This window comes from Vanessa atalanta, chromosome 28, assembly GCF_905147765.1.
Source record: "Vanessa atalanta chromosome 28, ilVanAtal1.2, whole genome shotgun sequence".
NCBI classification, from domain to species: domain Eukaryota; kingdom Metazoa; phylum Arthropoda; class Insecta; order Lepidoptera; family Nymphalidae; genus Vanessa; species Vanessa atalanta.
This window is the reverse complement of record NC_061898.1, coordinates 3,101,064-3,126,571: the sequence shown is the minus strand read 5'-3', so window position 1 is coordinate 3,126,571 and position 25,508 is coordinate 3,101,064. Positions and strand designations below refer to the sequence as shown.

General features: G+C 41.9%; 15 protein-coding genes across 15 annotated transcripts; all 15 read left to right on the top strand.

The window, feature by feature from the left end:
• Window positions 1–176: 176 nt before the first annotated feature.
• Window positions 177–712, top strand: LOC125074770 (histone H2B). The gene has a single exon (XM_047686190.1). The coding sequence runs from the start codon at window positions 262–264 to the stop codon at window positions 634–636; it is 375 nt and encodes a 124-aa protein (XP_047542146.1). The 5' UTR covers window positions 177–261; the 3' UTR covers window positions 637–712.
• Window positions 713–2,499: 1,787 nt separating this feature from the next.
• Window positions 2,500–2,951, top strand: LOC125074785 (histone H4). Its single transcript, XM_047686207.1, has one exon. The coding sequence runs from the start codon at window positions 2,588–2,590 to the stop codon at window positions 2,897–2,899; it is 312 nt and encodes a 103-aa protein (XP_047542163.1). The 5' UTR covers window positions 2,500–2,587; the 3' UTR covers window positions 2,900–2,951.
• A 1,206-nt stretch (window positions 2,952–4,157) lies between these two features.
• On the top strand, window positions 4,158–5,052 carry LOC125074739 (late histone H1-like). Its single transcript, XM_047686157.1, has one exon. The coding sequence runs from the start codon at window positions 4,169–4,171 to the stop codon at window positions 4,961–4,963; it is 795 nt and encodes a 264-aa protein (XP_047542113.1). The 5' UTR covers window positions 4,158–4,168; the 3' UTR covers window positions 4,964–5,052.
• A 1,028-nt stretch (window positions 5,053–6,080) lies between these two features.
• On the top strand, window positions 6,081–6,546 carry LOC125074760 (histone H2A). The gene has a single exon (XM_047686179.1). The coding sequence runs from the start codon at window positions 6,147–6,149 to the stop codon at window positions 6,519–6,521; it is 375 nt and encodes a 124-aa protein (XP_047542135.1). The 5' UTR covers window positions 6,081–6,146; the 3' UTR covers window positions 6,522–6,546.
• An 872-nt stretch (window positions 6,547–7,418) lies between these two features.
• On the top strand, window positions 7,419–7,954 carry LOC125074768 (histone H2B). Its single transcript, XM_047686187.1, has one exon. It carries the CDS (start codon window positions 7,504–7,506, stop codon window positions 7,876–7,878), a length of 375 nt encoding a protein of 124 aa, XP_047542143.1. The 5' UTR covers window positions 7,419–7,503; the 3' UTR covers window positions 7,879–7,954.
• Window positions 7,955–9,752: 1,798 nt separating this feature from the next.
• Window positions 9,753–10,272, top strand: LOC125074782 (histone H4). Its single transcript, XM_047686203.1, has one exon. It carries the CDS (start codon window positions 9,841–9,843, stop codon window positions 10,150–10,152), a length of 312 nt encoding a protein of 103 aa, XP_047542159.1. The 5' UTR covers window positions 9,753–9,840; the 3' UTR covers window positions 10,153–10,272.
• Window positions 10,273–11,338: 1,066 nt separating this feature from the next.
• LOC125074752 (histone H2A) lies at window positions 11,339–11,804 on the top strand. Its single transcript, XM_047686172.1, has one exon. It carries the CDS (start codon window positions 11,405–11,407, stop codon window positions 11,777–11,779), a length of 375 nt encoding a protein of 124 aa, XP_047542128.1. The 5' UTR covers window positions 11,339–11,404; the 3' UTR covers window positions 11,780–11,804.
• An 872-nt stretch (window positions 11,805–12,676) lies between these two features.
• LOC125074772 (histone H2B) lies at window positions 12,677–13,212 on the top strand. Its single transcript, XM_047686192.1, has one exon. The coding sequence runs from the start codon at window positions 12,762–12,764 to the stop codon at window positions 13,134–13,136; it is 375 nt and encodes a 124-aa protein (XP_047542148.1). The 5' UTR covers window positions 12,677–12,761; the 3' UTR covers window positions 13,137–13,212.
• Window positions 13,213–14,818: 1,606 nt separating this feature from the next.
• LOC125074781 (histone H4) lies at window positions 14,819–15,505 on the top strand. The gene has a single exon (XM_047686202.1). It carries the CDS (start codon window positions 15,098–15,100, stop codon window positions 15,407–15,409), a length of 312 nt encoding a protein of 103 aa, XP_047542158.1. The 5' UTR covers window positions 14,819–15,097; the 3' UTR covers window positions 15,410–15,505.
• A 1,162-nt stretch (window positions 15,506–16,667) lies between these two features.
• Window positions 16,668–17,562, top strand: LOC125074735 (late histone H1-like). The gene has a single exon (XM_047686152.1). It carries the CDS (start codon window positions 16,679–16,681, stop codon window positions 17,471–17,473), a length of 795 nt encoding a protein of 264 aa, XP_047542108.1. The 5' UTR covers window positions 16,668–16,678; the 3' UTR covers window positions 17,474–17,562.
• Window positions 17,563–18,596: 1,034 nt separating this feature from the next.
• Window positions 18,597–19,062, top strand: LOC125074753 (histone H2A). Its single transcript, XM_047686173.1, has one exon. It carries the CDS (start codon window positions 18,663–18,665, stop codon window positions 19,035–19,037), a length of 375 nt encoding a protein of 124 aa, XP_047542129.1. The 5' UTR covers window positions 18,597–18,662; the 3' UTR covers window positions 19,038–19,062.
• An 872-nt stretch (window positions 19,063–19,934) lies between these two features.
• Window positions 19,935–20,470, top strand: LOC125074771 (histone H2B). The gene has a single exon (XM_047686191.1). It carries the CDS (start codon window positions 20,020–20,022, stop codon window positions 20,392–20,394), a length of 375 nt encoding a protein of 124 aa, XP_047542147.1. The 5' UTR covers window positions 19,935–20,019; the 3' UTR covers window positions 20,395–20,470.
• A 710-nt stretch (window positions 20,471–21,180) lies between these two features.
• Window positions 21,181–21,724, top strand: LOC125074745 (histone H3). Its single transcript, XM_047686164.1, has one exon. It carries the CDS (start codon window positions 21,181–21,183, stop codon window positions 21,589–21,591), a length of 411 nt encoding a protein of 136 aa, XP_047542120.1. The 3' UTR covers window positions 21,592–21,724.
• Window positions 21,725–22,260: 536 nt separating this feature from the next.
• On the top strand, window positions 22,261–22,661 carry LOC125074788 (histone H4). Its single transcript, XM_047686210.1, has one exon. It carries the CDS (start codon window positions 22,349–22,351, stop codon window positions 22,658–22,660), a length of 312 nt encoding a protein of 103 aa, XP_047542166.1. The 5' UTR covers window positions 22,261–22,348; the 3' UTR covers window position 22,661.
• A 1,266-nt stretch (window positions 22,662–23,927) lies between these two features.
• LOC125074741 (late histone H1-like) lies at window positions 23,928–24,822 on the top strand. Its single transcript, XM_047686159.1, has one exon. It carries the CDS (start codon window positions 23,939–23,941, stop codon window positions 24,731–24,733), a length of 795 nt encoding a protein of 264 aa, XP_047542115.1. The 5' UTR covers window positions 23,928–23,938; the 3' UTR covers window positions 24,734–24,822.
• The last annotated feature ends 686 nt before the right edge of the window (window positions 24,823–25,508 follow it).

The following is a 25,508-nucleotide window of genomic DNA, read 5'->3' as shown; positions in this document are numbered from 1 at the left end:
CATCAATACCCCCTCCCCATCCCCTCCCTCCCCTCTCGTACTCGTACTCGGCTCGGCGTCTCGTCTCTGATTGGTCGATAGAGTTCTCCGTCTGTATGCCGCACCGTACGCGCGAACGCTACGCGTCTCGCGCTGGCCTTATTTAAGCAAAATACCAACGTCCCTAACACCACAGATTCGCTCGTGTTCCCGTACGGTACGCACGTGAATAACACGCGATAAAGTTTCTTAACATTATTGTGAATTTTTATATTCGTAATCATGCCGCCTAAGACTAGCGGAAAGGCCGCCAAGAAATCGGGCAAGGCCCAGAAGAATATCTCCAAGTCAGATAAGAAGAAGAAGAAGCATAAGAGGAAGGAGAGCTACGCCATCTACATTTACAAAGTACTGAAACAGGTACATCCCGACACCGGTATCTCGAGTAAGGCCATGTCGATCATGAACTCTTTCGTGAACGATATCTTCGAGCGCATCGCCGCCGAGGCTTCTCGTCTCGCTCACTACAACAAGCGATCGACGATCACCTCGAGGGAGGTGCAGACTTCGGTGAGGCTTCTTCTGCCCGGCGAACTCGCCAAGCACGCCGTGAGCGAAGGTACTAAGGCCGTAACGAAGTACACGAGCTCCAAGTAAACGAATCCGTAGTAGGACTACGCTACGATTTATGAAGGAGATAATAATAAAAAGGCCCTTTTCAGGGCCACAAAGAGTTTCGATAAACAATAAATAAAGTTTCAAGCGATTTAGCCGTCTCGACACCACCGTATTATTATTATTATTATTATCATCAATAACAATAATACTACATGTTAATTTATTAACATATTTAATCGACTAATTCATTATATACATATATAATAATACACACTCTGATAAGATTCGTAATAATGAACATATACAATCATAGTAATCATATTACTAGTCTTGAATCGAATTTTTTATTAGAGATATATATTTGATCGTCGTAGTTACCTTCCCGCAGAGCTGTAGCGCTGTGTAAGCTGGAAGAAGCCGCCGTACGTTCGATTCCGCCGATCTTCTCATTCATTTCGATCTTGTATCATATATTAAATTCTTGCTTTGTAGGTCGATGATATCTGAAAGAATAATAATATTAATTAATTAAAATATATATAACTAATAATAACAACTCAAACTTGAAAGTTATTATTTTTATTTTGTTTTTACTATCGCATCGCTCAGTGATCGCGTGAGAGAGAGAACGTGCATAGCGTAGAGAGAGACGGATATAGCGAATCGTCATCGCGGCGGTCCCTCTAGCCGTACTCGAACTCGTATATAAGCGAACGTATTCGTTAAAAAATTTTAATCTTTCGACTACGTTCCCTTCGTGCGGACGTGTCTACGTCTCGTTTGTAATAATAAATTTTCGTTTCGTGCGTTCATTCAACGTCAAGGATGGCTCGTACTAAGCAGACGGCCCGTAAATCTACCGGTGGCAAGGCACCGCGTAAGCAGCTCGCGACCAAGGCGGCTCGCAAGAGCGCTCCTGCCACGGGAGGAGTGAAGAAACCTCATCGTTACAGACCCGGTACGGTCGCCCTTCGTGAGATCCGTCGTTACCAGAAGAGCACTGAGCTTCTGATCCGCAAACTGCCATTCCAGCGTCTCGTGCGTGAGATCGCTCAAGACTTCAAGACCGATCTCCGTTTCCAGAGTTCCGCCGTAATGGCTCTGCAGGAAGCTAGCGAAGCTTATCTCGTCGGTCTCTTCGAAGACACGAACCTGTGCGCTATCCACGCCAAGCGTGTGACGATCATGCCTAAGGATATCCAATTGGCGCGCAGGATCCGAGGAGAACGTGCCTAATTGGGTCGTCGTCGTTGTCGCAGTCTTACTTGCATAAGTTTCTTTACTGCAAGTAAACATATTCAAAAAGGCCCTTTTCAGGGCCGCATATATATCTAAAAACAAAGAAAAAAAATTTTTTTTTTTTCCGTCGTACGTTTCAAACTTACAATCGTCACGAAAACAACCTATACTCACAAATAAAAATAATTATTATTATTTTTTTTTTTTTATCAAAATTATCATGAAAACGTTGAGATAATTCTAAATATCAATACCGCACATACGTAAACGTTGTGTATTTTATACTACTATTATTGTAAATAAATATATTTCAATCGAATAGAGAATGTGAGAGGTGTGCGTATGCGATATATCGATCGTTAAGAGCATAATTGTAAATATTAATTAATTATTATTGCAAAGATATCAATTTTGAAGAATACAAAAATATCTCAAAACCCCCCGCTCCCCTCGATAAACAAGACACATACATGAACTCCCCCCTAACCACATCCCCTCGGCCGCCATCCCTACCATAGCTTTTTCGACTGCACGCTGCCTCTCTCTTTCTATCTAAACGCACTTCGATATCGCCATCTCTTTCGCACACGGACCGAACGACACACGTATTAGTTAGTCGAGCGCTTATATATCAGAGGAGCGCGGAACGACGAGACTACCATAAAGTGATCGTCTCCGATCGACAGCGGACGGATTTCTGTACGTCTTTCTTTGCCGTTCAGAGTAAACGAGACAAACCGAAGACAAGAAAATGACCGGTCGCGGTAAAGGTGGAAAGGGTCTGGGGAAAGGAGGCGCGAAGCGTCACAGGAAAGTGCTCCGTGATAACATCCAAGGTATCACGAAACCGGCCATCCGTCGTCTCGCACGCAGAGGCGGTGTGAAACGTATATCCGGTCTGATATACGAAGAGACTCGAGGTGTCCTCAAAGTGTTCCTCGAGAACGTAATCCGCGACGCCGTCACCTACACCGAACACGCGAAGAGGAAGACCGTCACCGCCATGGACGTAGTGTACGCCCTGAAACGTCAGGGACGTACTCTCTACGGTTTCGGCGGTTAAAATGTTTTCGATGTTATATTTTGTAATCAATTAAAAAATTTACAAATATAATACTGCGAAAACTATCAATATAAAAAAGGCCCTTTTCAGGGCCGCATATGGATCTGTTTATATATACAAAAAAAAAAAAAAAAATACTCGTTTCAATCGATCAATGACGTCTTTTCATAATACATATATAAAAATACAATGAGTAAGAAAATTGTTATGAAATAAAATTAACTTAATATAAATAAACGAACGATTATTGTTCATTATAAATATTTATATATACGACGGATACGTTCGTATCGTATCGTATAGTTAACATAGAATAAATACGACTCTACCATGTATCTCAATGAGTGCATACAATCGATGCAAATATATTTATATTTATAATACGAATGTATTGATATGAAAAATTATATACTATAAATGTTTTATATATGATAAATCGTCCATGTTCTCTCGGCTCTACTTCACGCGCTACGAAAGCGCCGCGAACCTTATATCACACGCCGCGAAGATGCTCGGCGTATCGTAAATGTACACGATTACTGTAGATTATTTTTATTGTTTAAACTCTCTTTCGAAACTCTTATTAATTATCTATCGTAATAGATTATATATTAATATTATTCGATACGAATTCGCATATCAGACTACGTTTCCTCGTGCTTCGTATGCCGACTCGCATAGTAGCGTGTTTTACGAACGTCGACTTGTAACACGCTAAATTTTTTAGTAAATTATCGAATAAGAGTTGCGCTTTTATACATTATCAGTGCGATATCTTCGCTTTCAATATGTCGATAGAACGAAACGTTTAAAACGATTTTAATAGAATAAAATAACTTTTAAACGAGACTCGAGGTACGCGTCTAGAACTATAACGAATTTAAACACGATTCGTACTCATCTACGTCGAACTATGCTACGAATTCGACTTTCAAACGATCGATAGGTTCAAGAGGTATCTTTTTATATAATAGAATGATCAAAAAATACTTTACATTATATAAATATCGTATTCGAAATGATACCTGTTAGTGAAAAGTTTTAAGCGTTCGTACGAGAAATTGTCTAGCGACATCGCGGTTCTCCTTACGGTATTGCTCGGACTCCACTTACCACTAGCGACCTCTCCGCCGCGTCGACCTCCGATATTACGTATTATATACTATACTATCGTGGATCACGTACTACTATTAATATTTGTCATTCTAGTGATTGTGAAGTGTGAATTTATTAAATAAAATAAAATAAAATAAAATAAAATAAAATAAAATGGCCGACACAGCTATAGCAACCGAAGCGCCGGCACCTGCGACCCCTGCGAAGAAACCGAAAGCGTCCGCGGCCGCCGCCGGTGGCGCCGCCGCCAAGAAACCGAAGGCGAAACCTACTCATCCTAAAACATCCGAAATGGTGAACAGCGCCATCAAAGAGTTGAAGGAACGTAGCGGTTCGTCGCTTCAGGCGATCAAGAAATACATCGCGGCTCAATACAAAGTCGATTCTGAGAAATTGGCTCCGTTCATCAGAAAGTATCTCAAGAGCGCCGTCGAATCGGGTGCACTGATACAGACGAAGGGAAAGGGCGCATCGGGTTCGTTCAAACTAGAGTCGAAATCGTCCGCTTCGAAGAAACCGGCCGGTGCCGGAGTCGGAGGCGCGTCCGGCGGCAAGGCCGCATCCTCGGCCGCTTCGGGTAAGTCGTCGAAGGCGAAGGCGACGTCCTCCGCTCCCGTCGCCGGCAAGGGCGGCGCCGCGGGCAAGAAAGCGGCCGCCGGCGGTGCGTCGTCCGGCGGTGCGGCGGCGTCATCGCCGTCCAAATCGAAGGCGAAGGCGACGATAAAGGATAAAAAAGCGGCAGCCGCTAAAAAGAAACCGGCAGCCGCCAAGAAGGCCGTCGCGGCGGCCGCTCCTTCGAAGGCGAAGGGCGCCGCGTCGAAGGCGAAGAAGACTGCGAAACCGCCTACTAAGAAACCTAAAGCCCCGAAACCGAAGAAGGCCGCCGCCGCTACGCCGAAGTCGAAACCGGCAGCCAAGAAAGCCTCCGCCGCCGCCGCTAAAAAGTAAGTCGCCTGCAGCCGCCGCCGCAGCGGTGATAATAACGATGACATCTTTCAAAAGTATCATCAAAAACAAAAACAACAACAAAAACAACATCAACATCATCGACGACATACATTCGTCCATTCCGATCGCTTCGACGAAGACGACGGCGACGAAGACTGTGACGATGGCGATGACGATGCAAGCGTGTGCGGCGCGTAAATCGCACGACAAAAAGCCCTTTTCAGGGCTAACATAAGTTTCATAATAATCGAATATATTCGTCGTCGTGCGTTAATTTTTCCTTTTAAAATGCTACGACGACGAATAAAATGAGTTACAAGTTTCGAAAGATACGACGAATATTTTCTATATTTATAAGAAGCGTATATCGGTATACCTATATATATAAAGAAAAAAAAAAAAAAAAAAAAAATAGTTGTTATAAAGAAATAATAATAATAATGAAATTATACGAAAGTATCCACATACCTTTATCATAGAGAGAATAGCACAATTTTTTTTTTTTTTCTTTTTTTTTTTTGTTCATTTCACAAACACAAACAAAAAAAAAAAAAAAAAAAAAAAAAAAAAACATACATACATACATAAACATATATATATATATATATATATATATATATATATATATATATATATATATATATATACATACACATACAAACAAACTGACCTACCTAGATCATATAATGCATACACTATAATTTTATCTTTATCATTATCGCACACGAAACACGAAAAGGACACGCGACCCGCGCGCCCGACTAATTTCACTTTAATAATATTTAATTTTTATTTCATTTCTTCCTTTCTTTATTCAAAAACAAAAAAAAAAAAAAAAAAACTAAATTTTTACTTCATTTTTCTATTCGCATTCGAATAAAAAAAAAAAACCCCGACCCGCCCCGCCCCGCCCGACTGCCCGACATCATTCGTCGTCGTAATCTTAATACTATACCGTATACACTGATAACAAACAGAAATTTAACAAATTTTCAATACAATCAAACAGAGCCAGAGTCTCTCTCGATACCACCGCACCGATAGACGCGACTACGTTCCGAGTATAAAAAGCGGACGGACTAACGCAACTGTTTTACTGTTCACCGCGCTCTCGAGCCGTACGCACGCGTATCGCTCTCTCATATTTGCGTTGCTAAATATTTTTCATTAAATCTCCATAATCATGTCCGGTCGCGGTAAAGGAGGCAAAGTCAAGGGGAAGGCAAAGTCGCGTTCGAACCGTGCCGGTCTACAGTTTCCGGTAGGACGTATACACAGACTGCTCAGGAAGGGTAACTACGCAGAGCGCGTCGGTGCCGGTGCACCCGTGTATCTCGCGGCCGTCATGGAATACCTAGCCGCTGAAGTACTCGAGTTGGCCGGCAACGCCGCCCGCGACAACAAGAAGACCAGGATCATACCGAGACATCTACAGTTGGCGATCCGTAACGACGAGGAGCTGAACAAGTTACTCTCGGGCGTGACTATCGCACAAGGTGGAGTCCTACCTAACATCCAAGCCGTACTTCTACCTAAGAAGACCGAGAAGAAGGCTTAAACACACCGCGTGTAGTGTGACGATGAGACACGGTCGTCGTCATCGTCATCGTCATCGAATTTATAATTTTTTTTTTTTTTTTTGATGACGATACATGCGAACGATCCTACGACCTCGTTCTTCATCGTATTGTGACGATTAAAAAGGCCCTTTTCAGGGCCACAAAATATATCTTATATACATAGAGAAATGTTACCGTTTCCTAAGCGATTATGACGTCTTTATTATCTAATATTATTAGATATTTTACCACACACAAACACACACCTAACGCTCGTTGAACTCTTTTTAGTTCGATTGAACTTGAAGAGAATCACTGCTACTGCTATTAAACACGATCATACAACTCCGACGAAGATATAATAGATATGAAATGAAATGAAATTATTTTATTATATATTTATTTATTTACGATAATTATTACTAATTATTCGATTCATATGAATCAAATCATTCATAATAATAATGTTGTAACAAACGTAGTAGTCGTCTATACAGAGACATGATATATATATTATATTATTTATCGTTAGTAATAGATAATATTTGCCTATAATTTTATTATTTTTCTTCTTTTTATTATTTATTATTATATTTTCTAATAACGAGCGACTCGTATTGCAATCGGAACGACTGACGATCGGGGGTGATGAGGCAGGGGGAGGGCGAGGTAATTTCGTATCGTATAAAACGAGAACCGAATAACACACAAACTTAATTCCATCAATACCCCCTCCCCATCCCCTCCCTCCCCTCTCGTACTCGTACTCGGCTCGGCGTCTCGTCTCTGATTGGTCGATAGAGTTCTCCGTCTGTATGCCGCACCGTACGCGCGAACGCTACGCGTCTCGCGCTGGCCTTATTTAAGCAAAATACCAACGTCCCTAACACCACAGATTCGCTCGTGTTCCCGTACGGTACGCACGTGAATAACACGCGATAAAGTTTCTTAACATTATTGTGAATTTTTATATTCGTAATCATGCCGCCTAAGACTAGCGGAAAGGCCGCCAAGAAATCGGGCAAGGCCCAGAAGAATATCTCCAAGTCAGATAAGAAGAAGAAGAAGCATAAGAGGAAGGAGAGCTACGCCATCTACATTTACAAAGTACTGAAACAGGTACATCCCGACACCGGTATCTCGAGTAAGGCCATGTCGATCATGAACTCTTTCGTGAACGATATCTTCGAGCGCATCGCCGCCGAGGCTTCTCGTCTCGCTCACTACAACAAGCGATCGACGATCACCTCGAGGGAGGTGCAGACTTCGGTGAGGCTTCTTCTGCCCGGCGAACTCGCCAAGCACGCCGTGAGCGAAGGTACTAAGGCCGTAACGAAGTACACGAGCTCCAAGTAAACGAATCCGTAGTAGGACTACGCTACGATTTATGAAGGAGATAATAATAAAAAGGCCCTTTTCAGGGCCACAAAGAGTTTCGATAAACAATAAATAAAGTTTCAAGCGATTTAGCCGTCTCGACACCACCGTATTATTATTATTATTATTATCATCAATAACAATAATACTACATGTTAATTTATTAACATATTTAATCGACTAATTCATTATATACATATATAATAATACACACTCTGATAAGATTCGTAATAATGAACATATACAATCATAGTAATCATATTACTAGTCTTGAATCGAATTTTTTATTAGAGATATATATTTGATCGTCGTAGTTACCTTCCCGCAGAGCTGTAGCGCTGTGTAAGCTGGAAGAAGCCGCCGTACGTTCGATTCCGCCGATCTTCTCATTCATTTCGATCTTGTATCATATATTAAATTCTTGCTTTGTAGGTCGATGATATCTGAAAGAATAATAATATTAATTAATTAAAATATATATAACTAATAATAACAACTCAAACTTGAAAGTTATTATTTTTATTTTGTTTTTACTATCGCATCGCTCAGTGATCGCGTGAGAGAGAGAACGTGCATAGCGTAGAGAGAGACGGATATAGCGAATCGTCATCGCGGCGGTCCCTCTAGCCGTACTCGAACTCGTATATAAGCGAACGTATTCGTTAAAAAATTTTAATCTTTCGACTACGTTCCCTTCGTGCGGACGTGTCTACGTCTCGTTTGTAATAATAAATTTTCGTTTCGTGCGTTCATTCAACGTCAAGGATGGCTCGTACTAAGCAGACGGCCCGTAAATCTACCGGTGGCAAGGCACCGCGTAAGCAGCTCGCGACCAAGGCGGCTCGCAAGAGCGCTCCTGCCACGGGAGGAGTGAAGAAACCTCATCGTTACAGACCCGGTACGGTCGCCCTTCGTGAGATCCGTCGTTACCAGAAGAGCACTGAGCTTCTGATCCGCAAACTGCCATTCCAGCGTCTCGTGCGTGAGATCGCTCAAGACTTCAAGACCGATCTCCGTTTCCAGAGTTCCGCCGTAATGGCTCTGCAGGAAGCTAGCGAAGCTTATCTCGTCGGTCTCTTCGAAGACACGAACCTGTGCGCTATCCACGCCAAGCGTGTGACGATCATGCCTAAGGATATCCAATTGGCGCGCAGGATCCGAGGAGAACGTGCCTAATTGGGTCGTCGTCGTTGTCGCAGTCTTACTTGCATAAGTTTCTTTACTGCAAGTAAACATATTCAAAAAGGCCCTTTTCAGGGCCGCATATATATCTAAAAACAAAGAAAAAAAATTTTTTTTTTTTCCGTCGTACGTTTCAAACTTACAATCGTCACGAAAACAACCTATACTCACAAATAAAAATAATTATTATTATTTTTTTTTTTTTATCAAAATTATCATGAAAACGTTGAGATAATTCTAAATATCAATACCGCACATACGTAAACGTTGTGTATTTTATACTACTATTATTGTAAATAAATATATTTCAATCGAATAGAGAATGTGAGAGGTGTGCGTATGCGATATATCGATCGTTAAGAGCATAATTGTAAATATTAATTAATTATTATTGCAAAGATATCAATTTTGAAGAATACAAAAATATCTCAAAACCCCCCGCTCCCCTCGATAAACAAGACACATACATGAACTCCCCCCTAACCACATCCCCTCGGCCGCCATCCCTACCATAGCTTTTTCGACTGCACGCTGTATCTCTCAGTCTTTCTCTTTCTATCTAATAGAAACTTCGATATCGCCATCTCTTTCGCACACGGACCGAACGACACACGTATTAGTTAGTCGAGCGCTTATATATCAGAGGAGCGCGGAACGACGAGACTACCATAAAGTGATCGTCTCCGATCGACAGCGGACGGATTTCTGTACGTCTTTCTTTGCCGTTCAGAGTAAACGAGACAAACCGAAGACAAGAAAATGACCGGTCGCGGTAAAGGTGGAAAGGGTCTGGGGAAAGGAGGCGCGAAGCGTCACAGGAAAGTGCTCCGTGATAACATCCAAGGTATCACGAAACCGGCCATCCGTCGTCTCGCACGCAGAGGCGGTGTGAAACGTATATCCGGTCTGATATACGAAGAGACTCGAGGTGTCCTCAAAGTGTTCCTCGAGAACGTAATCCGCGACGCCGTCACCTACACCGAACACGCGAAGAGGAAGACCGTCACCGCCATGGACGTAGTGTACGCCCTGAAACGTCAGGGACGTACTCTCTACGGTTTCGGCGGTTAAAATGTTTTCGATGTTATATTTTGTAATTAATTCAAAAATTTACAAATATAATACTGCGAAAACTATAAATATAAAAAAGGCCCTTTTCAGGGCCGCATATGGATCTGTTTATATATACAAAAAAAAAAAAAAAAAAATACTCGTTTCAATCGATCAATGACGTCTTTTCATAATACATATATAAAAAGAAATGGAGAATCGAGGTAAACCCCGATAAAAGCGAAGCAGTACATTTCACTAGTAATCCCATACTATATCGTATGGAATCAGGGCAAACCGGGAGACTTAAATTATTCAATGACCGATACCGTGGAAATCGGATACCAAATACCTATAGTCACACTAGACAGTATAACTAAACTTCAACTCACACATCACCAGAGTCCGAAACAAAGCAGCGTTCGTACTAGGAAGACTGTATATGATACTGTGCGGGCGGAGTAAAATGTCTCTTAGAAATAAGACGACACTATACAAAGCCTGCATACGTCCTATCATGACCTATGCGAGCCCTGTCTTTGCCCATATCAAAGCGTCGCAAATCAAAAAATTGCAGACAATACAAAATCGATTTCTCCGCATCGCCACGGATTCGCCGTGGTACATTCGTAACGTAGACCTTCACAAAGACTTCGACATCGATTCGATCGCGAAACACCTCAAAATACTTTCCACGGCGTATTTTGAGAGAGCCAAGCAACATAGCAATCCGTTGATAGCACAAGCTTGTCAATACACCTCCCTCAGAGGTAATTTACCTAACAGACTCAGGCGACCTATGCACGTCCTGAACGACGAAGACGATAGCTTCACTATCGCAAACGCACCATTAGTAGTAGGGAAAACAACAACCACCACACTACACAATTCACACCCACAGCGTTTCCGCCGGCGGAAACGAGGACCCAGATTGGCGACGTCACGGAGGCGGCCGTGACGTCAGTAAATTCTATCAGTGGCTTAAATTCACACCCCACCGACTACGTTCTGAGCCGAGGTGCGATCTCATAGGAGACACCCTCAGGACGAACGTCACTCTCGAGCCCAAAAGGGTTCACTCTAAGGCAGAGTCGTAACACTCGCCCCAACGTTCGGTGACGCTGTAAAGGCCAGTAGGGCCAACAGCAATACTCAAACATGATAAAAAAAAAACGCAACTGTTTTACTGTTCACCGCGCTCTCGAGCCGTACGCACGCGTATCGCTCTCTCATATTTGCGTTGCTAAATATTTTTCATTAAATCTCCATAATCATGTCCGGTCGCGGTAAAGGAGGCAAAGTCAAGGGGAAGGCAAAGTCGCGTTCGAACCGTGCCGGTCTACAGTTTCCGGTAGGACGTATACACAGACTGCTCAGGAAGGGTAACTACGCAGAGCGCGTCGGTGCCGGTGCACCCGTGTATCTCGCGGCCGTCATGGAATACCTAGCCGCTGAAGTACTCGAGTTGGCCGGCAACGCCGCCCGCGACAACAAGAAGACCAGGATCATACCGAGACATCTACAGTTGGCGATCCGTAACGACGAGGAGCTGAACAAGTTACTCTCGGGCGTGACTATCGCACAAGGTGGAGTCCTACCTAACATCCAAGCCGTACTTCTACCTAAGAAGACCGAGAAGAAGGCTTAAACACACCGCGTGTAGTGTGACGATGAGACACGGTCGTCGTCATCGTCATCGTCATCGAATTTATAATTTTTTTTTTTTTTTTTGATGACGATACATGCGAACGATCCTACGACCTCGTTCTTCATCGTATTGTGACGATTAAAAAGGCCCTTTTCAGGGCCACAAAATATATCTTATATACATAGAGAAATGTTACCGTTTCCTAAGCGATTATGACGTCTTTATTATCTAATATTATTAGATATTTTACCACACACAAACACACACCTAACGCTCGTTGAACTCTTTTTAGTTCGATTGAACTTGAAGAGAATCACTGCTACTGCTATTAAACACGATCATACAACTCCGACGAAGATATAATAGATATGAAATGAAATGAAATTATTTTATTATATATTTATTTATTTACGATAATTATTACTAATTATTCGATTCATATGAATCAAATCATTCATAATAATAATGTTGTAACAAACGTAGTAGTCGTCTATACAGAGACATGATATATATATTATATTATTTATCGTTAGTAATAGATAATATTTGCCTATAATTTTATTATTTTTCTTCTTTTTATTATTTATTATTATATTTTCTAATAACGAGCGACTCGTATTGCAATCGGAACGACTGACGATCGGGGGTGATGAGGCAGGGGGAGGGCGAGGTAATTTCGTATCGTATAAAACGAGAACCGAATAACACACAAACTTAATTCCATCAATACCCCCTCCCCATCCCCTCCCTCCCCTCTCGTACTCGTACTCGGCTCGGCGTCTCGTCTCTGATTGGTCGATAGAGTTCTCCGTCTGTATGCCGCACCGTACGCGCGAACGCTACGCGTCTCGCGCTGGCCTTATTTAAGCAAAATACCAACGTCCCTAACACCACAGATTCGCTCGTGTTCCCGTACGGTACGCACGTGAATAACACGCGATAAAGTTTCTTAACATTATTGTGAATTTTTATATTCGTAATCATGCCGCCTAAGACTAGCGGAAAGGCCGCCAAGAAATCGGGCAAGGCCCAGAAGAATATCTCCAAGTCAGATAAGAAGAAGAAGAAGCATAAGAGGAAGGAGAGCTACGCCATCTACATTTACAAAGTACTGAAACAGGTACATCCCGACACCGGTATCTCGAGTAAGGCCATGTCGATCATGAACTCTTTCGTGAACGATATCTTCGAGCGCATCGCCGCCGAGGCTTCTCGTCTCGCTCACTACAACAAGCGATCGACGATCACCTCGAGGGAGGTGCAGACTTCGGTGAGGCTTCTTCTGCCCGGCGAACTCGCCAAGCACGCCGTGAGCGAAGGTACTAAGGCCGTAACGAAGTACACGAGCTCCAAGTAAACGAATCCGTAGTAGGACTACGCTACGATTTATGAAGGAGATAATAATAAAAAGGCCCTTTTCAGGGCCACAAAGAGTTTCGATAAACAATAAATAAAGTTTCAAGCGATTTAGCCGTCTCGACACCACCGTATTATTATTATTATTATTATCATCAATAACAATAATACTACATGTTAATTTATTAACATATTTAATCGACTAATTCATTATATACATATATAATAATACACACTCTGATAAGATTCGTAATAATGAACATATACAATCATAGTAATCATATTACTAGTCTTGAATCGAATTTTTTATTAGAGATATATATTTGATCGTCGTAGTTACCTTCCCGCAGAGCTGTAGCGCTGTGTAAGCTGGAAGAAGCCGCCGTACGTTCGATTCCGCCGATCTTCTCATTCATTTCGATCTTGTATCATATATTAAATTCTTGCTTTGTAGGTCGATGATATCTGAAAGAATAATAATATTAATTAATTAAAATATATATAACTAATAATAACAACTCAAACTTGAAAGTTATTATTTTTATTTTGTTTTTACTATCGCATCGCTCAGTGATCGCGTGAGAGAGAGAACGTGCATAGCGTAGAGAGAGACGGATATAGCGAATCGTCATCGCGGCGGTCCCTCTAGCCGTACTCGAACTCGTATATAAGCGAACGTATTCGTTAAAAAATTTTAATCTTTCGACTACGTTCCCTTCGTGCGGACGTGTCTACGTCTCGTTTGTAATAATAAATTTTCGTTTCGTGCGTTCATTCAACGTCAAGGATGGCTCGTACTAAGCAGACAGCCCGAAAATCTACCGGTGGTAAGGCACCGCGTAAGCAGCTCGCGACCAAGGCGGCTCGCAAGAGCGCTCCTGCCACGGGAGGAGTGAAGAAACCTCATCGTTACAGACCCGGTACGGTCGCCCTTCGTGAGATCCGTCGTTACCAGAAGAGCACTGAGCTTCTGATCCGCAAACTGCCATTCCAGCGTCTCGTGCGTGAGATCGCTCAAGACTTCAAGACCGATCTCCGTTTCCAGAGTTCCGCCGTAATGGCTCTGCAGGAAGCTAGCGAAGCTTATCTCGTCGGTCTCTTCGAAGACACGAACCTGTGCGCTATCCACGCCAAGCGTGTGACGATCATGCCTAAGGATATCCAATTGGCGCGCAGGATCCGAGGAGAACGTGCCTAATTGGGTCGTCGTCGTTGTCGCAGTCTTACTTGCATAAGTTTCTTTACTGCAAGTAAACATATTCAAAAAGGCCCTTTTCAGGGCCGCATATATATCTAAAAACAAAGAAAAAAAATTTTTTTTTTTTCCGTCGTACGTTTCAAACTTACAATCGTCACGAAAACAACCTATACTCACAAATAAAAATAATTATTATTATTTTTTTTTTTTTATCAAAATTATCATGAAAACGTTGAGATAATTCTAAATATCAATACCGCACATACGTAAACGTTGTGTATTTTATACTACTATTATTGTAAATAAATATATTTCAATCGAATAGAGAATGTGAGAGGTGTGCGTATGCGATATATCGATCGTTAAGAGCATAATTGTAAATATTAATTAATTATTATTGCAAAGATATCAATTTTGAAGAATACAAAAATATCTCAAAACCCCCCGCTCCCCTCGATAAACAAGACACATACATGAACTCCCCCCTAACCACATCCCCTCGGCCGCCATCCCTACCATAGCTTTTTCGACTGCACGCTGTATCTCTCAGTCTTTCTCTTTCTATCTAATGGCACTTCGATATCGCCATCTCTTTCGCACACGGAGCGAACGACACACGTATTAGTTAGTCGAGCGCTTATATATCAGAGGAGCGCGGAACGACGAGACTACCATAAAGTGATCGTCTCCGATCGACAGCGGACGGATTTCTGTACGTCTTTCTTTGCCGTTCAGAGTAAACGAGACAAACCGAAGACAAGAAAATGACCGGTCGCGGTAAAGGTGGAAAGGGTCTGGGGAAAGGAGGCGCGAAGCGTCACAGGAAAGTGCTCCGTGATAACATCCAAGGTATCACGAAACCGGCCATCCGTCGTCTCGCACGCAGAGGCGGTGTGAAACGTATATCCGGTCTGATATACGAAGAGACTCGAGGTGTCCTCAAAGTGTTCCTCGAGAACGTAATCCGCGACGCCGTCACCTACACCGAACACGCGAAGAGGAAGACCGTCACCGCCATGGACGTAGTGTACGCCCTGAAACGTCAGGGACGTACTCTCTACGGTTTCGGCGGTTAAAATGTTTTCGATGTTATATTTTGTAATTAATTCAAAAATTTACAAATATAATACTGCGAAAACTATAAATATAAAAAAGGCCCTTTTCAGGGCCGCATATGGATCTGTTTATATATAAAAAAAAAAAAAAAAAAATACTCGTTTCAATCGATCAATGACGTCTTTTCATAATACATATATAAAAATACAATGAGTAAGAAAATTGTTATGAAATAAAATTAACTTAATATAAATAAACGAACGATTATTGTTCATTATAAATATTTATATATACGACGGATACGTTCGTATCGTATCGTATAGTTAACATAGAATAAATACGACTCTACCATGTATCTCAATGAGTGCATACAATCGATGCAAATATATTTATATTTATAATACGAATGTATTGATATGAAAAATTATATACTATAAATGTTTTATATATGATAAATCGTCCATGTTCTCTCGGCTCTACTTCACGCGCTACGAAAGCGCCGCGAACCTTATATCACACGCCGCGAAGATGCTCGGCGTATCGTAAATGTACACGATTACTGTAGATTATTTTTATTGTTTAAACTCTCTTTCGAAACTCTTATTAATTATCTATCGTAATAGATTATATATTAATATTATTCGATACGAATTCGCATATCAGACTACGTTTCCTCGTGCTTCGTATGCCGACTCGCATAGTAGCGTGTTTTACGAACGTCGACTTGTAACACGCTAAATTTTTTAGTAAATTATCGAATAAGAGTTGCGCTTTTATACATTATCAGTGCGATATCTTCGCTTTCAATATGTCGATAGAACGAAACGTTTAAAACGATTTTAATAGAATAAAATAACTTTTAAACGAGACTCGAGGTACGCGTCTAGAACTATAACGAATTTAAACACGATTCGTACTCATCTACGTCGAACTATGCTACGAATTCGACTTTCAAACGATCGATAGGTTCAAGAGGTATCTTTTTATATAATAGAATGATCAAAAAATACTTTACATTATATAAATATCGTATTCGAAATGATACCTGTTAGTGAAAAGTTTTAAGCGTTCGTACGAGAAATTGTCTAGCGACATCGCGGTTCTCCTTACGGTATTGCTCGGACTCCACTTACCACTAGCGACCTCTCCGCCGCGTCGACCTCCGATATTACGTATTATATACTATACTATCGTGGATCACGTACTACTATTAATATTTGTCATTCTAGTGATTGTGAAGTGTGAATTTATTAAATAAAATAAAATAAAATAAAATAAAATAAAATAAAATGGCCGACACAGCTATAGCAACCGAAGCGCCGGCACCTGCGACCCCTGCGAAGAAACCGAAAGCGTCCGCGGCCGCCGCCGGTGGCGCCGCCGCCAAGAAACCGAAGGCGAAACCTACTCATCCTAAAACATCCGAAATGGTGAACAGCGCCATCAAAGAGTTGAAGGAACGTAGCGGTTCGTCGCTTCAGGCGATCAAGAAATACATCGCGGCTCAATACAAAGTCGATTCTGAGAAATTGGCTCCGTTCATCAGAAAGTATCTCAAGAGCGCCGTCGAATCGGGTGCACTGATACAGACGAAGGGAAAGGGCGCATCGGGTTCGTTCAAACTAGAGTCGAAATCGTCCGCTTCGAAGAAACCGGCCGGTGCCGGAGTCGGAGGCGCGTCCGGCGGCAAGGCCGCATCCTCGGCCGCTTCGGGTAAGTCGTCGAAGGCGAAGGCGACGTCCTCCGCTCCCGTCGCCGGCAAGGGCGGCGCCGCGGGCAAGAAAGCGGCCGCCGGCGGTGCGTCGTCCGGCGGTGCGGCGGCGTCATCGCCGTCCAAATCGAAGGCGAAGGCGACGATAAAGGATAAAAAAGCGGCAGCCGCTAAAAAGAAACCGGCAGCCGCCAAGAAGGCCGTCGCGGCGGCCGCTCCTTCGAAGGCGAAGGGCGCCGCGTCGAAGGCGAAGAAGACTGCGAAACCGCCTACTAAGAAACCTAAAGCCCCGAAACCGAAGAAGGCCGCCGCCGCTACGCCGAAGTCGAAACCGGCAGCCAAGAAAGCCTCCGCCGCCGCCGCTAAAAAGTAAGTCGCCTGCAGCCGCCGCCGCAGCGGTGATAATAACGATGACATCTTTCAAAAGTATCATCAAAAACAAAAACAACAACAAAAACAACATCAACATCATCGACGACATACATTCGTCCATTCCGATCGCTTCGACGAAGACGACGGCGACGAAGACTGTGACGATGGCGATGACGATGCAAGCGTGTGCGGCGCGTAAATCGCACGACAAAAAGCCCTTTTCAGGGCTAACATAAGTTTCATAATAATCGAATATATTCGTCGTCGTGCGTTAATTTTTCCTTTTAAAATGCTACGACGACGAATAAAATGAGTTACAAGTTTCGAAAGATACGACGAATATTTTCTATATTTATAAGAAGCGTATATCGGTATACCTATATATATAAAGAAAAAAAAAAAAAAAAAAAAAATAGTTGTTATAAAGAAATAATAATAATAATGAAATTATACGAAAGTATCCACATACCTTTATCATAGAGAGAATAGCACAATTTTTTTTTTTTTTCTTTTTTTTTTTTGTTCATTTCACAAACACAAACAAAAAAAAAAAAAAAACAATAACAAACAAACATACATACATACATAAACATATATATATATATATATATATATATATATATATATATATATATATATATATATATACATACACATACAAACAAACTGACCTACCTAGATCATATAATGCATACACTATAATTTTATCTTTATCATTATCGCACACGAAACACGAAAAGGACACGCGACCCGCGCGCCCGACTAATTTCACTTTAATAATATTTAATTTTTATTTCATTTCTTCCTTTCTTTATTCAAAAAAAAAAAAAAAAAAAAAAAAACTAAATTTTTACTTCATTTTTCTATTCGCATTCGCATTCGAATAAAAAAAAAAAACCCCGACCCGCCCCGCCCCGCCCGACTGCCCGACATCATTCGTCGTCGTAATCTTAATACTATACCGTATACACTGATAACAAACAGAAATTTAACAAATTTTCAATACAATCAAACAGAGCCAGAGTCTCTCTCGATACCACCGCACCGATAGACGCGACTACGTTCCGAGTATAAAAAGCGGACGGACTAACGCAACTGTTTTACTGTTCACCGCGCTCTCGAGCCGTACGCACGCGTATCGCTCTCTCATATTTGCGTTGCTAAATATTTTTCATTAAATCTCCATAATCATGTCCGGTCGCGGTAAAGGAGGCAAAGTCAAGGGGAAGGCAAAGTCGCGTTCGAACCGTGCCGGTCTACAGTTTCCGGTAGGACGTATACACAGACTGCTCAGGAAGGGTAACTACGCAGAGCGCGTCGGTGCCGGTGCACCCGTGTATCTCGCGGCCGTCATGGAATACCTAGCCGCTGAAGTACTCGAGTTGGCCGGCAACGCCGCCCGCGACAACAAGAAGACCAGGATCATACCGAGACATCTACAGTTGGCGATCCGTAACGACGAGGAGCTGAACAAGTTACTCTCGGGCGTGACTATCGCACAAGGTGGAGTCCTACCTAACATCCAAGCCGTACTTCTACCTAAGAAGACCGAGAAGAAGGCTTAAACACACCGCGTGTAGTGTGACGATGAGACACGGTCGTCGTCATCGTCATCGTCATCGAATTTATAATTTTTTTTTTTTTTTTTGATGACGATACATGCGAACGATCCTACGACCTCGTTCTTCATCGTATTGTGACGATTAAAAAGGCCCTTTTCAGGGCCACAAAATATATCTTATATACATAGAGAAATGTTACCGTTTCCTAAGCGATTATGACGTCTTTATTATCTAATATTATTAGATATTTTACCACACACAAACACACACCTAACGCTCGTTGAACTCTTTTTAGTTCGATTGAACTTGAAGAGAATCACTGCTACTGCTATTAAACACGATCATACAACTCCGACGAAGATATAATAGATATGAAATGAAATGAAATTATTTTATTATATATTTATTTATTTACGATAATTATTACTAATTATTCGATTCATATGAATCAAATCATTCATAATAATAATGTTGTAACAAACGTAGTAGTCGTCTATACAGAGACATGATATATATATTATATTATTTATCGTTAGTAATAGATAATATTTGCCTATAATTTTATTATTTTTCTTCTTTTTATTATTTATTATTATATTTTCTAATAACGAGCGACTCGTATTGCAATCGGAACGACTGACGATCGGGGGTGATGAGGCAGGGGGAGGGCGAGGTAATTTCGTATCGTATAAAACGAGAACCGAATAACACACAAACTTAATTCCATCAATACCCCCTCCCCATCCCCTCCCTCCCCTCTCGTACTCGTACTCGGCTCGGCGTCTCGTCTCTGATTGGTCGATAGAGTTCTCCGTCTGTATGCCGCACCGTACGCGCGAACGCTACGCGTCTCGCGCTGGCCTTATTTAAGCAAAATACCAACGTCCCTAACACCACAGATTCGCTCGTGTTCCCGTACGGTACGCACGTGAATAACACGCGATAAAGTTTCTTAACATTATTGTGAATTTTTATATTCGTAATCATGCCGCCTAAGACTAGCGGAAAGGCCGCCAAGAAATCGGGCAAGGCCCAGAAGAATATCTCCAAGTCAGATAAGAAGAAGAAGAAGCATAAGAGGAAGGAGAGCTACGCCATCTACATTTACAAAGTACTGAAACAGGTACATCCCGACACCGGTATCTCGAGTAAGGCCATGTCGATCATGAACTCTTTCGTGAACGATATCTTCGAGCGCATCGCCGCCGAGGCTTCTCGTCTCGCTCACTACAACAAGCGATCGACGATCACCTCGAGGGAGGTGCAGACTTCGGTGAGGCTTCTTCTGCCCGGCGAACTCGCCAAGCACGCCGTGAGCGAAGGTACTAAGGCCGTAACGAAGTACACGAGCTCCAAGTAAACGAATCCGTAGTAGGACTACGCTACGATTTATGAAGGAGATAATAATAAAAAGGCCCTTTTCAGGGCCACAAAGAGTTTCGATAAACAATAAATAAAGTTTCAAGCGATTTAGCCGTCTCGACACCACCGTATTATTATTATTATTATTATCATCAATAACAATAATACTACATGTTAATTTATTAACATATTTAATCGACTAATTCATTATATACATATATAATAATACACACTCTGATAAGATTCGTAATAATGAACATATACAATCATAGTAATCATATTACTAGTCTTGAATCGAATTTTTTATTAGAGATATATATTTGATCGTCGTAGTTACCTTCCCGCAGAGCTGTAGCGCTGTGTAAGCTGGAAGAAGCCGCCGTACGTTCGATTCCGCCGATCTTCTCATTCATTTCGATCTTGTATCATATATTAAATTCTTGCTTTGTAGGTCGATGATATCTGAAAGAATAATAATATTAATTAATTAAAATATATATAACTAATAATAACAACTCAAACTTGAAAGTTATTATTTTTATTTTGTTTTTACTATCGCATCGCTCAGTGATCGCGTGAGAGAGAGAACGTGCATAGCGTAGAGAGAGACGGATATAGCGAATCGTCATCGCGGCGGTCCCTCTAGCCGTACTCGAACTCGTATATAAGCGAACGTATTCGTTAAAAAATTTTAATCTTTCGACTACGTTCCCTTCGTGCGGACGTGTCTACGTCTCGTTTGTAATAATAAATTTTCGTTTCGTGCGTTCATTCAACGTCAAGGATGGCTCGTACTAAGCAGACGGCCCGTAAATCTACCGGTGGCAAGGCACCGCGTAAGCAGCTCGCCACCAAGGCGGCTCGCAAGAGCGCTCCTGCCACGGGAGGAGTGAAGAAACCTCATCGTTACAGACCCGGTACGGTCGCCCTTCGTGAGATCCGTCGTTACCAGAAGAGCACTGAGCTTCTGATCCGCAAACTGCCATTCCAGCGTCTCGTGCGTGAGATCGCTCAAGACTTCAAGACCGATCTCCGTTTCCAGAGTTCCGCCGTAATGGCTCTGCAGGAAGCTAGCGAAGCTTATCTCGTCGGTCTCTTCGAAGACACGAACCTGTGCGCTATCCACGCCAAGCGTGTGACGATCATGCCTAAGGATATCCAATTGGCGCGCAGGATCCGAGGAGAACGTGCCTAATTGGGTCGTCGTCGTTGTCGCAGTCTTACTTGCATAAGTTTCTTTACTGCAAGTAAACATATTCAAAAAGGCCCTTTTCAGGGCCGCATATATATCTAAAAACAAAGAAAAAAAATTTTTTTTTTTTCCGTCGTACGTTTCAAACTTACAATCGTCACGAAAACAACCTATACTCACAAATAAAAATAATTATTATTATTTTTTTTTTTTTATCAAAATTATCATGAAAACGTTGAGATAATTCTAAATATCAATACCGCACATACGTAAACGTTGTGTATTTTATACTACTATTATTGTAAATAAATATATTTCAATCGAATAGAGAATGTGAGAGGTGTGCGTATGCGATATATCGATCGTTAAGAGCATAATTGTAAATATTAATTAATTATTATTGCAAAGATATCAATTTTGAAGAATACAAAAATATCTCAAAACCCCCCGCTCCCCTCGATAAACAAGACACATACATGAACTCCCCCCTAACCACATCCCCTCGGCCGCCATCCCTACCATATAGCTTTTTCGACTGCACGCTGCCTCTCTCTTTCTATCTAATAGAAACTTCGATATCGCCATCTCTTTCGCACACGGACCGAACGACACACGTATTAGTTAGTCGAGCGCTTATATATCAGAGGAGCGCGGAACGACGAGACTACCATAAAGTGATCGTCTCCGATCGACAGCGGACGGATTTCTGTACGTCTTTCTTTGCCGTTCAGAGTAAACGAGACAAACCGAAGACAAGAAAATGACCGGTCGCGGTAAAGGTGGAAAGGGTCTGGGGAAAGGAGGCGCGAAGCGTCACAGGAAAGTGCTCCGTGATAACATCCAAGGTATCACGAAACCGGCCATCCGTCGTCTCGCACGCAGAGGCGGTGTGAAACGTATATCCGGTCTGATATACGAAGAGACTCGAGGTGTCCTCAAAGTGTTCCTCGAGAACGTAATCCGCGACGCCGTCACCTACACCGAACACGCGAAGAGGAAGACCGTCACCGCCATGGACGTAGTGTACGCCCTGAAACGTCAGGGACGTACTCTCTACGGTTTCGGCGGTTAAAATGTTTTCGATGTTTTTTATATTTTGTAATCAATTAAAAAAATTTACAAATATAAAATACACTGCGAAAACTATCAATATAAAAAAGGCCCTTTTCAGGGCCGCATATGGATCTGTTTATATATACAAAAAAAAAAAAAAAAATACTCGTTTCAATCGATCAATGACGTCTTTTCATAATACATATATAAAAATACAATGAGTAAGAAAATTGTTATGAAATAAAATTAACTTAATATAAATAAACGAACGATTATTGTTCATTATAAATATTTATATATACGACGGATACGTTCGTATCGTATCGTATAGTTAACATAGAATAAATACGACTCTACCATGTATCTCAATGAGTGCATACAATCGATGCAAATATATTTATATTTATAATACGAATGTATTGATATGAAAAATTATATACTATAAATGTTTTATATATGATAAATCGTCCATGTTCTCTCGGCTCTACTTCACGCGCTACGAAAGCGCCGCGAACCTTATATCACACGCCGCGAAGATGCTCGGCGTATCGTAAATGTACACGATTACTGTAGATTATTTTTATTGTTTAAACTCTCTTTCGAAACTCTTATTAATTATCTATCGTAATAGATTATATATTAATATTATTCGATACGAATTCGCATATCAGACTACGTTTCCTCGTGCTTCGTATGCCGACTCGCATAGTAGCGTGTTTTACGAACGTCGACTTGTAACACGCTAAATTTTTTAGTAAATTATCGAATAAGAGTTGCGCTTTTATACATTATCAGTGCGATATCTTCGCTTTCAATATGTCGATAGAACGAAACGTTTAAAACGATTTTAATAGAATAAAATAACTTTTAAACGAGACTCGAGGTACGCGTCTAGAACTATAACGAATTTAAACACGATTCGTACTCATCTACGTCGAACTATGCTACGAATTCGACTTTCAAACGATCGATAGGTTCAAGAGGTATCTTTTTATATAATAGAATGATCAAAAAATACTTTACATTATATAAATATCGTATTCGAAATGATACCTGTTAGTGAAAAGTTTTAAGCGTTCGTACGAGAAATTGTCTAGCGACATCGCGGTTCTCCTTACGGTATTGCTCGGACTCCACTTACCACTAGCGACCTCTCCGCCGCGTCGACCTCCGATATTACGTATTATATACTATACTATCGTGGATCACGTACTACTATTAATATTTGTCATTCTAGTGATTGTGAAGTGTGAATTTATTAAATAAAATAAAATAAAATAAAATAAAATAAAATAAAATGGCCGACACAGCTATAGCAACCGAAGCGCCGGCACCTGCGACCCCTGCGAAGAAACCGAAAGCGTCCGCGGCCGCCGCCGGTGGCGCCGCCGCCAAGAAACCGAAGGCGAAACCTACTCATCCTAAAACATCCGAAATGGTGAACAGCGCCATCAAAGAGTTGAAGGAACGTAGCGGTTCGTCGCTTCAGGCGATCAAGAAATACATCGCGGCTCAATACAAAGTCGATTCTGAGAAATTGGCTCCGTTCATCAGAAAGTATCTCAAGAGCGCCGTCGAATCGGGTGCACTGATACAGACGAAGGGAAAGGGCGCATCGGGTTCGTTCAAACTAGAGTCGAAATCGTCCGCTTCGAAGAAACCGGCCGGTGCCGGAGTCGGAGGCGCGTCCGGCGGCAAGGCCGCATCCTCGGCCGCTTCGGGTAAGTCGTCGAAGGCGAAGGCGACGTCCTCCGCTCCCGTCGCCGGCAAGGGCGGCGCCGCGGGCAAGAAAGCGGCCGCCGGCGGTGCGTCGTCCGGCGGTGCGGCGGCGTCATCGCCGTCCAAATCGAAGGCGAAGGCGACGATAAAGGATAAAAAAGCGGCAGCCGCTAAAAAGAAACCGGCAGCCGCCAAGAAGGCCGTCGCGGCGGCCGCTCCTTCGAAGGCGAAGGGCGCCGCATCGAAGGCGAAGAAGACGGCGAAACCGCCGACTAAGAAACCGAAAGCGCCGAAACCTAAGAAGGCCGCCGCCGCTACGCCGAAGTCGAAACCGGCAGCCAAGAAAGCCTCCGCCGCCGCCGCTAAAAAGTAAGTCGCCTGCAGCCGCCGCCGCAGCGGTGATAATAACGATGACATCTTTCAAAAGTATCATCAAAAACAAAAACAACAACAAAAACAACATCAACATCATCGACGACATACATTCGTCCATTCCGATCGCTTCGACGAAGACGACGGCGACGAAGACTGTGACGATGGCGATGACGATGCAAGCGTGTGCGGCGCGTAAATCGCACGACAAAAAGCCCTTTTCAGGGCTAACATAAGTTTCATAATAATCGAATATATTCGTCGTCGTGCGTTAATTTTTCCTTTTAAAATGCTACGACGACGAATAAAATGAGTTACAAGTTTCGAAAGATACGACGAATATTTTCTATATTTATAAGAAGCGTATATCGGTATACCTATATATATAAAGAAAAAAAAAAAAAAAAAAAAAATAGTTGTTATAAAGAAATAATAATAATAATGAAATTATACGAAAGTATCCACATACCTTTATCATAGAGAGAATAGCACAATTTTTTTTTTTTTTTTTTTTTTTTTTTGTTCATTTCACAAACACAAACAAAAAAAAAAAAAAAACAATAACAAACAAACATACATACATACATAAACATATATATATATATATATATATATATATATATATATATATATATATATATATATACATACACATACAAACAAACTGACCTACCTAGATCATATAATGCATACACTATAATTTTATCTTTATCATTATCGCACACGAAACACGAAAAGGACACGCGACCCGCGCGCCCGACTAATTTCACTTTAAT

What these genes read in the sequence shown, in the direction of transcription:
- LOC125074770 (XM_047686190.1), top strand. Translation starts at nt 262, where the DNA reads ATGCCGCCTAAGACTAGCGGAAAGGCCGCCAAGAAATCGGGCAAGGCC.
- LOC125074785 (XM_047686207.1), top strand. Translation starts at nt 2,588, where the DNA reads ATGACCGGTCGCGGTAAAGGTGGAAAGGGTCTGGGGAAAGGAGGCGCG.
- LOC125074739 (XM_047686157.1), top strand. Translation starts at nt 4,169, where the DNA reads ATGGCCGACACAGCTATAGCAACCGAAGCGCCGGCACCTGCGACCCCT.
- LOC125074760 (XM_047686179.1), top strand. Translation starts at nt 6,147, where the DNA reads ATGTCCGGTCGCGGTAAAGGAGGCAAAGTCAAGGGGAAGGCAAAGTCG.
- LOC125074768 (XM_047686187.1), top strand. Translation starts at nt 7,504, where the DNA reads ATGCCGCCTAAGACTAGCGGAAAGGCCGCCAAGAAATCGGGCAAGGCC.
- LOC125074782 (XM_047686203.1), top strand. Translation starts at nt 9,841, where the DNA reads ATGACCGGTCGCGGTAAAGGTGGAAAGGGTCTGGGGAAAGGAGGCGCG.
- LOC125074752 (XM_047686172.1), top strand. Translation starts at nt 11,405, where the DNA reads ATGTCCGGTCGCGGTAAAGGAGGCAAAGTCAAGGGGAAGGCAAAGTCG.
- LOC125074772 (XM_047686192.1), top strand. Translation starts at nt 12,762, where the DNA reads ATGCCGCCTAAGACTAGCGGAAAGGCCGCCAAGAAATCGGGCAAGGCC.
- LOC125074781 (XM_047686202.1), top strand. Translation starts at nt 15,098, where the DNA reads ATGACCGGTCGCGGTAAAGGTGGAAAGGGTCTGGGGAAAGGAGGCGCG.
- LOC125074735 (XM_047686152.1), top strand. Translation starts at nt 16,679, where the DNA reads ATGGCCGACACAGCTATAGCAACCGAAGCGCCGGCACCTGCGACCCCT.
- LOC125074753 (XM_047686173.1), top strand. Translation starts at nt 18,663, where the DNA reads ATGTCCGGTCGCGGTAAAGGAGGCAAAGTCAAGGGGAAGGCAAAGTCG.
- LOC125074771 (XM_047686191.1), top strand. Translation starts at nt 20,020, where the DNA reads ATGCCGCCTAAGACTAGCGGAAAGGCCGCCAAGAAATCGGGCAAGGCC.
- LOC125074745 (XM_047686164.1), top strand. Translation starts at nt 21,181, where the DNA reads ATGGCTCGTACTAAGCAGACGGCCCGTAAATCTACCGGTGGCAAGGCA.
- LOC125074788 (XM_047686210.1), top strand. Translation starts at nt 22,349, where the DNA reads ATGACCGGTCGCGGTAAAGGTGGAAAGGGTCTGGGGAAAGGAGGCGCG.
- LOC125074741 (XM_047686159.1), top strand. Translation starts at nt 23,939, where the DNA reads ATGGCCGACACAGCTATAGCAACCGAAGCGCCGGCACCTGCGACCCCT.